Here is a 13,954-nt window from a genome sequence, read left to right as displayed (position 1 = left end):
ACAAAGCGTCCTGCAGGTATCTGAACGTTCCGTTTTCTGTTGTTTTTTTTACCAAAATCGGAATCGAATCCAAAGTTCCTTTTTCACCGCCACTTCTTTAACTCTCCTTATTCTTGAAATCCCCTTCTGGACCGTCAGATTTAAAACTTTGACGGTGAAGATCTAATCCAGCACCGCGCTGACCAGAAGCGAGCCGTCCGCGTTCTATAAATTAGGGCGAGACTTGAGAGGTCGAGGCGGCTTGTTGGGCTTCGGTTCTGGATCTAGACTCAGCCGCCTGCGTTCGCTGTAGGCATCGCAAGGCTCGTTGAAGAAGAGAGGGGAAACGCGAAGGGAGAAAAGGCGAATGAGGGGATAGAAGAGGGGAGCGTTCGATTTGCAGGGGTTCATGTGGGACGCGTGGTCGTCTTCTGAACTAGGTTTCTGATTTATGCTCCTTTTCTGTTGTTTTTTCTCTCGATTTGGATTTGTGTTTCAAGAGTGCATCTGGCTGGGATTTTGTGCTGGAATTAGATGAGAAACCTTTCCTTTTGATTTGGAGACGCCGGTGGGTCGGATTCTCACGCCTTTCCTTTTTAGGGTTTCTTCTGTCTTATGTGAATCTAGGTTAGATTACGGTGACAGGGGTACCAGCAAAGGAAAAAATTTGGGAGTTTTAGCTTCTGGAATATTTGGTAAAAAACAGTCCTTTTGTTTTCTGGTAAGTTTGGTTTCAGAAGAATGGGCAATTTGGTGTGAATTAGATAATTTCTTCGCCTCAATTTGGTTTTGTGCTAATTCCCAGCTCAATCATTCATTACGTGAATCCGTTCTGATCAGCACTAAACTGGATATTGTATGTATCTTATCTCGTCAGCCGAGTCTGGTTTGATAACTTCTGATGTTTTACTGAGTTCGGAAAGTATAAAATACGACAATAAAATTATTTTTAGCAAATATATTGCTGTAAGCTTGACCTCATGCAAGGTTTTGATTGATGTGAACAGTCCTGTCGGATTGACCACATGGCACCCACAGTGCTAATGGAATACACCAAAGAGAAGCAGAGGAAGGGATGTTCACAGGATCTTTCATTTGCGTTGAAGGAAAAATCTCATAAATTGTCTCAAGGGTATGGACGTGCTTCTCTTCTTGACTGTCAACATGATGCTGAGAAGATGCATGATTCAGAGGGTGTGGGCAGTTCCATACGTGCCCAATCTGATGATACCAGTCCTGCGAAGAGGCAGAAGTGTGCTAGTGTAAACATTGACAGATGCGGGGGATTTAATGTCCCACTTCAACAAATTTCTTTCACAAAAATATCTGGTTCTCAAAGAAAGGAACTCAAAATTAGATTTGAATCAGAATTAGATCAGATCCAAATGTTACAAAAGAAATTTTTCTCAAACCTAGCAACTGTTGGCACTGTTACAACTGGTTCAGTCAATGAGAGTGAGAAAGAAGTTGATCCAAAGAGTATTACCCAGCTAAAGTGTGTGGCTTCAGGAAAGTCAGCATCTTCAAAAATGCCTTTTCCTCTGCCTCCTGTAGACATTTCAAGTTTGGCATTGATGAAGCAATGTGAGGGGCTTCTAAAGCGCTTAATGTCACAACGGTTCGCCTGGGTCTTCAACAGTCCTGTAGATGTGAAGAAATTGAATATTCCTGACTATTATACTGTTATTAAGCATCCAATGGATTTGGGAACCATTAAAACTAAAATAAGCTCAGGTGGTTACTCCAGCCCATGGGATTTTGCTGCAGACGTGAGGCTTACCTTTACCAATGCAATGACATATAACCCACCCACAAATGATGTCCATTTCATGGCAGATACATTGAGCAAGTACTTTGAACTTCGTTGGAAACCAATAGAAAAGAAATTAGCTGCAGCTGGTGCACATGGTAAGAAAGAAATTCAAGCTCCAAAATCTGCAGTGTCATCCCAAGAGGGAAAAAATCTCTGCATGTTGGAAGTTTACTCTCGCGAAAGGAAGAAATCACATAATGATTACATTGATTGTGTGCCCCAAGGGGTGAAATGCCAAATGACAAATGAGGAAAAACATAGACTAACTAGTGTTTTGGAATCTCATTTGGAAGATCTTCCAAATCATATCATTGATTTTCTGAGACAGCAAAGCAATATGAATGATAGCAGTGGAGAAATAGAAATTGATATCGAATCTTTAGGTGATACTACACTCTTTAAGTTACAGAAGCTTCTGGATAGTTATTTACAGGAGAGAGATGTGAGACAACAGGTGAAATCTGAGCAGTGCAACACGGCGGTAGGCACTCTGATAATATCTCACTAGGATTTTGGTTTTGGTCTTTATATTTTGGATTACTACAGTCATCATTGTGTCGTGCAGGTTTCTGAAAATGGCATTAGCACCTCAGTAATGCATCAGTACAAAGGTTTGCCTTCTGGCTTGGCTATGATTCTTTGATAGACATAAGTGGCTTTTGAGTTTGAAAACTAACCTGGTGTTGGCCATTTACAGGCAATAATCCTGTTGAAGAGGATATAGATATTGGTGGTGATGATCCTCTCATACCTAATTACCCCACCTTGGACATTCGAAAGGACTCAAAGTTTAGAGAAATCAAGTGTGCCAGCTCAAGCAGTTACACTAGTAATTCAGGATCTTCCACTGGTGTGTATTACCTTTTGTACTCACGAGATTGTATACTCTTTTTTACTATTATCACTATCAGCAATACCGAGTCAAAGATTTATAGTCCTTTTTCTTTTGCAAAGTGTGATATTGATATTCTTCATTACGTGCTTTTGTTCTACTAAGAACATTTCACCTACTTGGTGAGATTTGATACTTTGGTAGTATTCCTGATTATGTTAGGTTTGCTGCATATTTTTATGGTAAAGAAACAAAATTTTTTCTGTCAATATGATTTTTGTTCTATTTTCATGAATTCCATATTAGTTGAAAATTTGAGTGATGCCTATGATTATTTTTTTACACAGTATTAGAGTCTTATTACTAGGCATATTCAAATTTTTTTTAATGCAATGAATATAGTTGTAGGCATTTGATCGTTAATGTTGTTTATTAATGACCTGCTATTGCTTAGGAATGCATCTATCTCTATATTGTTATATATAATCTGGATAGTTTACTATACTTTCAGACCTCTAAATTTGTCCTTCAATGCAGAAAATTTAGTTTCCTATTGTCTTGTATTAACTCCAATTCTCAGCACTTATAGACCGATGGTTGTCAAATTGAGGTTTATATTGTAAATATTTTGATGAATTATGGGATCATGAGCTTAAGTATCAAATAAAAAAATAAAAAAAGTTTAAAATATAATTCTACATATTCATAATAGTTTTATATAACAATTCGTTTAAGATCATGACATAATAGATTAAATTGATGTTAATTCATAACAAAGATATATAATTTCATTTTCTCTATCTATGATAATCTACAAATCATTATTTCTTATGTCCATTAAGAATTGAAATAGAATGAGCAATAAATAACTTCATCAAATTTTTTGACAGAAAAATCATTGCCATCAAATGGAAAAAAAATAGCTTAGACATGTCATGACTTCTAAATCACTATCAATTTTGCTGTTATTCATTTTATTCACAGTGACGATATTTATTCTTCTCAATTATTGTTAGATTGGCTATCATCAACTATGCATTTCCACTAACAAGATTTTTTTCCTTCTATGTCGTTTCTAGTATGTGGGGTTTAATATAAGTTCTTAATGAGGTAAATTTTGTTTTAGTGGGTTAGATTTATCTTTTTAATATGTTTTATTTCTTATTTTAGAATCATATAATTTAAGATTCATTGCGAATTGTTTTAAATTGAATGGAATTGTCACAATTTTTTCACTTCCGATTCAAATTTGAGAATGGTATCGTTTTACATGCGAATTATATCATAAGTATGATATGAATTGTAATATTTGATTTTATTAATATTATTTTGGTTTAATTTTTATTCTCCAGCTCTTGTTATACATAGGAGTTCTGATCCATATAGTCCAACAATTTATATAATTTTGTTTCTATTTGCTGAAGTTGCTTTCTTACATTTCTCAAATTTGTTTTTCGGTAAATCATGAGGTCATTGACGTTCTTAAGCAAAGCTTGGTGATGCACCTAAATTTATAGGATACTGACTTGTTTTGGCCTCTTGATATTATTATTGCCATGACACGTAGATAATGTTGCTTTTATTATTTTGTTACATTGAGAAGACCTCAACAGATATGTACATATTGTCTGCGATCTTAATTAATTTATAACAAAATTGATATTAGATTAACTCTTCCTAGGTGATTCAACTAAATTTACAGAATACTGGTTTGTTTTGACTTTTCTTGGTATTGTTCTTGCTATGCCATCTAAATAATGTAGGTTTTATTATTTTATAACATCAAGAAGACATAATGAAGGGGAGTCTTGGTGTAACGATAAAGTTGATGTCTTGTGATCAAAAGTTCACAGTTCGAGTCTCGGACACAATCTTTTGCAAAGCAGGATAAGATTGCGTACAATAGACTCTTTCCCGGGACCTTGCATTGGCTGGAATTTCGTGCACCAGACAGTTTTAGATATCAAGAAGACAACATATGTGTCTATGTTGCCTGTATACTTGATTAATTAATCAAAAAATTGATGTTAGATTAACAATCACAAAATGAAGCATAAATATCCATCATGGTTAACTTATTACCCAAAAACATCAAGTGAGTTCAGACTAGTAGTTTGATAAAGAATGTTAGCAATTTATCCTTTAAAGAAGTTATATGGAGTGTTGGTGTTCTTGGACATAACATCTCATATGAAGTGACAATCAACTTTTGAAGTGTTTAGTTTGTCATGCAACTCAAATCACTTGGAATGTAAATAACTCTTTATTGTTGCAATGCATGTTCATTGCTCTAGTTTGTAAAATCATGATCATCAATTAAAATTCTACATGATCTCACTGATTATGTGTCAATTATATTATTATGAATTGAATTGTAACATCAACTACAGAAGATATATCTGGATTAATTACTGTAAGATAAATGAGTTACTTTAGAATCTTCAATAATGAGTATGTTCTTCAAAATCATATTCTTTCTACAACATATGAGCTAGGGAATTGAAATATTCAATATGCAAATTTGTAGACTGATTTCTAGCAAAAGATCAACTACATTTTCTTTCAGATACTTCCAGAGCTACAAATTAGTTTCTAACCTAAATATTTGTGCCTTTTCAGATCATCAATAACAAATTTGTCTTTTGAACATTTGGTCATTTTTAATCATCTAATGTGTACCACTTACTTGAAAAAAGACTAATCCTTCAATGTCACAAATCTTATAATTGGACACAACCTGGACTATAGAATTGGTTGTTTCTGAAACCAAACACAACTATCAAGGAAAAAAAATATTGATTGAATTGAGATAAGAAACAAGAGAAAATATCTTGAAGTAATCTCCACTATTTTTTTGAGTATATCCTTTATCAATCAATTTTTCCTTATATCAAGTTACCCTATTCTTGGGATAACTCTTAAAGTGAAAGCACCCAATAACAACAAATAAGATATGCATCACGAAGTGGAAGAATGAGCTTTCATGTTTCACATGATAAAAGTGCAGATATCTCCTCATTCATGGTTCATTTCCATTGGAAGAGTAAGAGGGCTTAATTATGCGATTCATAAATAATTAAGAGAAGGTACTGGTTGTTGGTGCAGCGGGACGGCAAGAGGGGGGTGAATTGCCTATGATCAAAGTTAAAATGAATCTCTTACTTTGCTTAGCAATGATAAAAAGGGTAGCCTGGTGCACGAAGCTCCCGCTATGCGGGGTCTCGGGGAAGGATCCATTGTACGCAGCCTTATCCTGCTTTTTGCAAGAGGCTGTTTTCAGGATTCAGACCCGTGATTTTTTGGTCACATGACAAAAACTTTACTGTTGTGCCAAGGCTCCCCTTCTTTGCTTAGCAATGATGCACAATTAAATTAAGCAAATATATAGACAATAAACATTAATGAAAACAACTTAAAGGATAAGGTAAAAGGCCAGAGCTTTACTTGGTTACAACCTAGGTGATTGTTAATCCAAAGCGTTGAAAAACTCACTAAGAAACTCTTTTGTTGAAGGCGGAGAAGTTTTTTACACACATTGATAGCTGAAAAATGACTAGGAAAGTTAATACAGAAGTTGTTGAATATTCCTAGGTCCAGGGGTTTTTTTATAGTCCTTGAAAAATTTTATCCGAGGCTGGAAGAGGCTGTTAGGGTCGATTTGTAGCTAGAGAGGGGGGGGGGGGTTGAATAGCTCGTCGCGCTTTGTTTGCTTGCTTCGGTGCTCACAATGTTAACATAAGGATTTACTTGGTATCCACCTCAAGAAGAGGTGACTAATCCAAGGATCCACACATGACACGCTCTGCACTATGAAAAACACATCTTCTCGGTAACTACCGGAGGTGGAGAAACCTCGTACGACACTCACACAACAAGATACAACACACGTAAGAAGAAAATACAAGAATACAAATGAAAAACCTCTTTTTGCTTGATCTCTTGTTGATGAAGACGCCTTTGGACCCTTTGGAAAGTGTAACACTTCTCTTCCAAGCTCTGAGTCCGCTCGTGAGTAGTAGTGAAGAATCGTGTAAGCGCTAGAAGAAGTCTCAAGGGAACTACTGAGAAGGAAGCTCGCTACGACTTTATACACTACGCCTCTAGGACTCCCAATCGATTAGGCTTGCTCCTGTGAGATTTGTGCCATCCCAGCCGTCCAAAGCTCGCTACCTGCGCAACGGTCATATCCTAATCGATTGGCCAATCGATTGGGGGGGGCTAGCTGATCTATTCAGAGCGCCTTTGCTCTCGCTGGAAAAGCTTGAATCGATCGGTTGATCGATTCAGCTTTCTCGCGTCTGCGTGAGAAATCCAGTCACGATCCATCGATCGATTGACGAACCTTTTGTGCTCGCGACATCGCTTCCCAATCGATCGCCCGATCGATTGGGCTAGCCTTCACTTGCAGCACACCTCCAATCAATCGGCTGATCGATTGGACGATTGCCCCCCCTTTGACATGCTTAACTCAAGTCCAAGATTCCCAAACCCAACATCCGGTCAATCGTGATCTATTGGGACTTCTTCATGCCTAGCATTCGGTCAACCTTGACTCGTTGGGATTTCTTTACCAAGTGTTCGGTCAATCTTTTGATCCACTTGGACTTTTCTTCTCGTGCCAAGTGTCCAGTCAACCTTGATCCATTTGGACTTATCGTCTCATGCCAAGTGTTCGGTTCTCCATGACGCACTTGGACTTCCTTCCACTAGATGTCCGGTCACCCTTGATCCATCTTGATTTGCTCGTGCCAAGTATCCGGTCACTCCTTTGACTTACTTGGACTTCTCAACACCAGGTGTCCGGTCAACCTTGCTTCACTGATTTTCCACCTGTCTAGTTTCACTCACTAGGACTTTCCATCTGTTTGGCTTCATTCACTAGGGCTTTTACCCAGCTTCACCCACTAAGATTTTCACCTGACTCCACTCACCAAGATTTTTCCACTACTTGGCTTCACTCACCGGAACTTTCACCTGTCTGGCTTCACTCACCAGGACTTTCACTTATCTTCACTCACCAGAACTTTCACCTAGCTTCACGCACTAGGATTTTCACCTGACTTCACTCACCAGGATTTTTCCACTGCTTGGCTTCATTCATCGGAACTTTCACCTGCCTGGCTTCACTCACCAGGACTTTCACCTATCTTCACTCATAAGGACTTTCACCTAGCTTCACTCACTAGGATTTTCACCTAGCTTCACTCACTAGGGTTTTCCCACTGCTCGGCTTCACTCATCGGGACTCACCTGTTTGACTTCACTCACCAGGACTTTCACCTAGCTTCACTCACTAGGATTTTCACCTGGCTTACTCACCAGGATTTTTCAACTGCCTACCTTCACTCACTAGGTCTTTCACCTGGCTTCACTCACCAGGAGTTCCCTTTGCCTAATCTCCAGTTAGGACTCCCAGTCAAGTATCTGATCAACCTTGACCTACTTGACTCTTCTTTACATCTAACTGGTCAAACCTTGACCAGAGGGGAATTGCATCAACAATCTCCCTAATTGGACGATTGCATCTGCAATCTTTATATATTGTCAAACATCGAAACTCAAACATCAAGACTCAAGTTTGAGCTAATTCAGGCTTAGTTAACCTGGTCAACTTGACCCAGGGGATATTGCATCAACAGATGCCTTCAACAAGAAGGCGCCTCCAGCAAGACAAGCGAAGATAAAGTTTTATCTTCACAAACGGTTACATTTTGCTCGGTCTAAGGTACCTTCAAAGGGTTGAAGGCGCTTTCCATGAGTGGTTGAAGGTGCCTTCCCACAGAAAGGCATGGAGGCGTCTCCAGCAATTGCGTAGCTCCTCGTTGGCTCTTCCGTTGCTCCGATCGCCTGGGTGATTTCGTTCATCCAGAATTGGGCTCACCCAGACCCATCTTCCGGCCTTCTCCTCGAGCAGACTTTCTCCCCGGCTTCTCGTCCCTCGAATGTCGCGCACGTCCTCCTCGTCTACTAGTGTACTCTTCCGCAGCACCGTCCCTTGGATGCACCGAGCCCGTCGACTCCTTTTTCGTACCATCCTTCTCGCTAGCTGTATCTTTCGCTTGAATTCTTGTGTTCCTAAGTTTACAATCTCTCCTTTTTTGATGTACATCAATCCAAGTTCAAGTTAGGGTTAAAAATACAATAATATAACTTATGTAAAGAAGTTGTAATTAGAATCAAATATTGTAATGAATTAAGCAATAAAATTCATAATGTATTAAGCAATAAAATTCTTACTCCCCTTAACTTGTACTTCTCCCTTGATCACATCAAAATAAAATTTAGGAAAAATAAAATGAAATGTTAGAAAATTTAAAATATTTTTCTACATATAGCTAACATGTTTTAGATATAATATTCAAAAATATTCTATCTTTACTAATTAATCTTTTATTTTGAAAAAAAAATTTAGAAATTCGTTATCTATTTCAAAAAATTTGAAAATTAAGTTTACGAAATATTTTTTAAAATGCCGTTTTAAAAAAAAAAACCAACTCAACGGAAAAAATTTCAAGAATGTATTCATTTTGTGCAGATAAAATTTTGAGCAAAAAAATTTGATCAGAAAGATAACAAAAATGATTGATTTTATCGATAAGAATAAATCAGCTAAATTAAATTTTTAGCATGTATTACTTTGTCTAATAACATAAAGATAATTTAGGCATGCAAATAAAAATTTATTTAATTATCTAAACAAGATTTAGGAACCTAAAATAAATTATGTCCTCGACTAATCAAATTTTTTCTGGGAATTAATTGTTTTTCCATTTTTATAATTTGATCCTTATGGTATCTAAAATACCAGTTAAGTTTTCGACGATATTTGTAATTTCGGAGCATGTAAAGAATTTGAGTATGAATTATCTTTTTCTAGCCATTCCATTTTATCTTTTAATTTATCAAAGTCTTCCAGGCCACATGTATTTATTAAAGTCAATTTTAACTTTGCATTCTCTTTTTTTAAATCCATCATATTTTTAGAAAGTATTTTAATGAATTCAAATAATTCCTCAGGAGGTCGTGAACGCACCTTACTTACCGTTACAATTTCGTTGTCCGATACTCTCTCCTCGTCGTTGCTTTCTTCTGAAGACTCTCACTTCATCGATTCTTATCTCGGATGAGCTTTCTTTGTCTTCAGGTTGGTATTTGACTATAAATGTTGTTCCAACAATTTCCTTGGTCTTGGGTTCTTCGGACAATGACTTGGGGTGTCTATCGAGGAGTTAGATTCGGTTTCTTTTAGTTCTTCATAGAGTTTTAAGAACTTTTCCCAAAGTTCTTTTGCACTCTTGTAGTTGTCAATTTTGTCAAGTTTCTCAACTGGTAGTATGCTCATAAGGTGAAATTCAGCCTTACCGTTTGTCATAAACTCGTCGCGCTGCTTTTTGGCCTAGAGGTGTTTTTCGAGTTCTTCTCCGTTCTTGTTCTTTGGTGCTTCAAAATCATATTTCATTATTAATAAAATATTAAAATGTCTTAAAGAATACCTCCATTTGTTGCTTCCAAAACGCGAACTCCCCCTCAAACACTTGTGGGTGGATGCTAGGTCCAACCATCGTCTTTGTACTTCAGTTGACGGTTAATCCTTCTAAAACGGTTGGGCTTTGATATCAATTGTTGGTGCAGCGGGGTCGGCAAGAGGGGGTGAATTGCTTACGATCAAAAGTTAAAATGAATCTCTTCCTTTGCTTAGCAAGGATGCATTTTGCCCAGTCTGGTTTTATTTTTGTTAATGGTTACATTTTGCCCAGTCTAAGGCACTTTCAAAGGGTTGAAGGCGCCTTCCCATATAATGGCGCGGAGGCACCTCCAACCACATTGAAGGTGCCTCTAGCAGCTCCCCGTTGGCTCTTTCGCTGCTCCGATCGCCTGGGTGATTTCGTCGATCCGGAATTAGGCTCACTGGACCCATCTTTCGACCTTCTCCTCGAGCAAACTTCCTCCCGCTTCTCGTCCCTCAAGCGTCGTGCACGTCCTTCTCGTCCACTTGTATACTCTTCCACAACACCTCGTTCTTCGGATCAGCCCGTCGGCTCCTTTCCTGTGTCATCCTTCTCGTTAGTTGCGTCTTTCGCTCGACTTTTTGTGTTCCTAAACTCCTGCATATTTAGACACAAGGATCAAACACACACAGACCTAACTTAACTTGGTTGACCACATCAAAACTACACGGGGTACTTACACCAGTGAGGTTGAGAACTTAATAAACAGTATCTTCTATGCTAACGACACATCTATAGTGAAAGGAATGGATGATTTTAGAGTGGATTGGGAAAGTGTTGAGGTGAGTGTAGATGATGGAGAGCCCCCTGAAATGGAGTGATTATTCAATAAAGTGATATCATTAATAGGATAACAAATGAGTGTTTGAAGTAAAGATGTGCTTCTAAAGTCTTGTATGATCACTGTATGATTGTTTTGCTTAAAAAATGGGTTATAAGATTTGATATGATCCGCCATACTGAGAGTTGCACGACCTTAGTCAATGATTTCGTGAGAGGAGAGAATTTTTGAAGAGGAAGTTATCTTATTGCTTGAATCATAAAAACAGTGAAAGGGCTCATTTATTAACCTTAAAATATTAATAATATGATTTCATAAGACATGATCAGAACTCACTAAATTTGCCAGAAATAATAAAATTGAGTACAAATTAAATAACAGTGAAAATTAAATCGCAAAAAAGATCTTTTCTATTGGACAGTTTAATTTAGCAATGTTCTTTTTGTCTTATCTGTATAAATGAAGTTGATAGAAATGAAGTTTTTTTTTTTTAAAAAAACTACCCGAGTTCTTCTCTTCTAATCGCAACTATAACTGTTCTGAAGTTTTGTTTGTTTCTCTGTCTAGACTCTGACAGTTCTGCTGGAAGTGAATCAAAGAAAGTTTCCAATCCTAAAGATGGTGCGAAGGTATGTCTATTTCTCAGTGACTGATTTCACAGAATTTATTCTTCCTAACAATGGGCATCTGGAATATGTTTATCAGATTAATGCTCGGTTTTAGCATTTTCATGTTTGCCTTATATCTCCTTTTGTCATATTTTATTCATAAGGATAAATCGATGTAATTTTTATATTTTATTGTTTTTGTGTCAGGAAAATTCAGTAAACAAGGCAGGTTCTGATCAAGAGAAAAGTGATCTAATGAATCCGTTTGATATGCATAGTGAGTTGTATTATATCTTAACCAATAATCTTTGGAAGATGTTAAATACTAAAATGATTGTAACTCATACTAATGATGGCAATATGCAGGACCTTTGAGTGAGTTGAATTGCTTGGAGAATGCTGCAGATGGGAAACCTTCATTGATTGACTCTGAGAGGTGCCAAGAGGGTAAGCATGAATAGTATGAAGAAATCTGTGGCCCAATGGTCCTAAGCTCTTAATTTTCATGGGTCGGCTTACCTTTTACCCCTGGAAATGTTAGGGGAGCATGCTCCATCTGAGAAAAACCTATCCCCAGGAAAGCAATATAGAGTCGCTTTGCTGAGGAATCGCTTTGCCGATACAATTCTCAAAGCTAAGGAGAAAACACTTGGTCAGGTAGGGCTTATGTTCAGACGTAAATTTAAACTTTTCACAATGCTTCTGTAGTTCTAATGTCAGTAAATATGTTGCTGCCTTCACATCAGGGTGCCAAAGGTGATCCTGAAAAACTGCAACATGCAAGGGAGGAAATTAAACGACAGCAAAAGGAAGGTAACAAAAGTTGTCGAGTTTGATCTGATTGCACCAGTTTTATGCCTTCATGGTATTGAGAACAATCTGCTGCTACTGGAATAGAGCGAGCACGGCTTCAAGCCGAAGCTAAAGCTGCTGAGGATGCTTGTAGGCGAGCTGAAGCAGAAGCTGTAGCTGATGCTAAACGTCAAAGGGAGTTAGAGCGAGAAGCTGCGCGCCAAGCCTTGTTAAAGGTTTGTACTTTGGTTTCATAATACTTTCTACTTTCTTCTTCATTGCACTTTTTCTTCACATCAACTTTTGCTGTCTCTGCAGATTGAAAAGACAGTTGAGATCAATGATTGTCGAATCCTTAAAGATCTGGAAATGCTTGGAACTGCTACATGTGCAGAAATGCCCATATCAAATAATGAGAAGAGCCTTGGCTATTCTCTTGCTGACATAGGAGGCTTTAGACTAGGGGGCAGTAACCCTCTAGAGCAACTCGGGCTGTTTATGAAGATGGATGATGAAGAAGAGGAAGAATCTGAAAATGTGCCTATGAACGAAGCCGAGGAAGGAGAGATTGAATGACCCTATTGACACTGTATAACTTAGATTTTTCTCTTGCATCGTATCAGCTGCAAGGATTCTGACTCCCGCTAAAGGTTATGCACTCAAAGAATCAATATGATTAGTCGTACCATCAGTTTCTTTGAGGATGACTAACCTCCACCTGGGAGGATAAGTGATCAATGGAAATACAGTCGTGGAGCATTTGCTATAGATAGCTTTCAGCTTTGCATAAGTTGAGATTTTTTTACCAAGGAGAGGACAATGTGTCTTTGTGTACTGGTTGCCTCATGATCTAAACCATCTATTTAGGAGTTGTACATAGAATGGAGCACTGATTTGGTCTTTGCATCATATTCTGCACTAGTTCACATAATCTAGATGTAGTGTGTCTCCAGTGATGTGCCAATATGTGGTCGCTCTTTTACAAAACCAAAGAAACATCCACGCTAGGTATCCCAAGATGATGGGATCTTCAGTATTCTTTTAGTTGCTAAACTTGTATCTACTTATAATCAAGTTCTAGGCAATATCTATAATGTGTAGTTGCAACCTGTTAGTCATGGCGTATATGCTTGCAGAGATTTGGGTTTACTAAACTTTATGAATAGATCTGATGAAATGTTAATGTATGAGTAGCAACCAGAGGTCTCTCATTGACTTTGTGAAATGTAATATATGAGTAGCAACCAGAGGTCTGTCATTTACTTTGTTTGTCAGCTACTAGATTCTTTCTGAAAGTGTTCAAATGTGTGTGTGTGTGTTTTTTTTCCTTCTGTTAGTGCTTGCAGATATCCAATCAATGTATCCGCTTTAATCATCTACTTCCAGACAATATCTATAGTTCCATCATGGCGATCATGGAGTGGAGTGTTTGTTTGGTTATGGAGATATGGTTTATGGATAGCTATGAACAGGTCTGAATTTATGCAAATGTGAATGTATCTCTATTGCTTGTTTCTTCTAGACGTGTTTGATTGATTGCTGAGCATCATATTCATAATTGTTACCACTTATGCGTAAAGTGAGATGTTATTTTCATATGGATTAGAAATAAAAGGAGCAACGATGATTTATTTTGATTCG

The 13,954-nt window shown here is 37.6% G+C and overlaps 1 protein-coding gene across 1 annotated transcript; it reads left to right on the top strand.

Moving 5' to 3' along the window:
• The first annotated feature begins 239 nt into the window (after nt 1–239).
• Nucleotides 240–13,357, top strand: LOC121996437 (transcription factor GTE9-like). Its single transcript, XM_042550416.1, has 11 exons — nt 240–419; nt 987–2,273; nt 2,358–2,403; nt 2,490–2,642; nt 11,481–11,542; nt 11,729–11,798; nt 11,888–11,968; nt 12,063–12,178; nt 12,268–12,334; nt 12,419–12,549; nt 12,632–13,357. The coding sequence occupies exons 2-11, from the start codon at nt 1,005–1,007 to the stop codon at nt 12,887–12,889; spliced, it is 2,253 nt and encodes a 750-aa protein (XP_042406350.1). The 5' UTR covers nt 240–419; nt 987–1,004; the 3' UTR covers nt 12,890–13,357.
• The last annotated feature ends 597 nt before the right edge of the window (nt 13,358–13,954 follow it).

Source organism: Zingiber officinale, chromosome 6A, assembly GCF_018446385.1.
Source record: "Zingiber officinale cultivar Zhangliang chromosome 6A, Zo_v1.1, whole genome shotgun sequence".
NCBI classification, from domain to species: Eukaryota; Viridiplantae; Streptophyta; class Magnoliopsida; order Zingiberales; family Zingiberaceae; genus Zingiber; species Zingiber officinale.
This window is presented reverse-complemented; position numbering and strand designations above follow the sequence as displayed.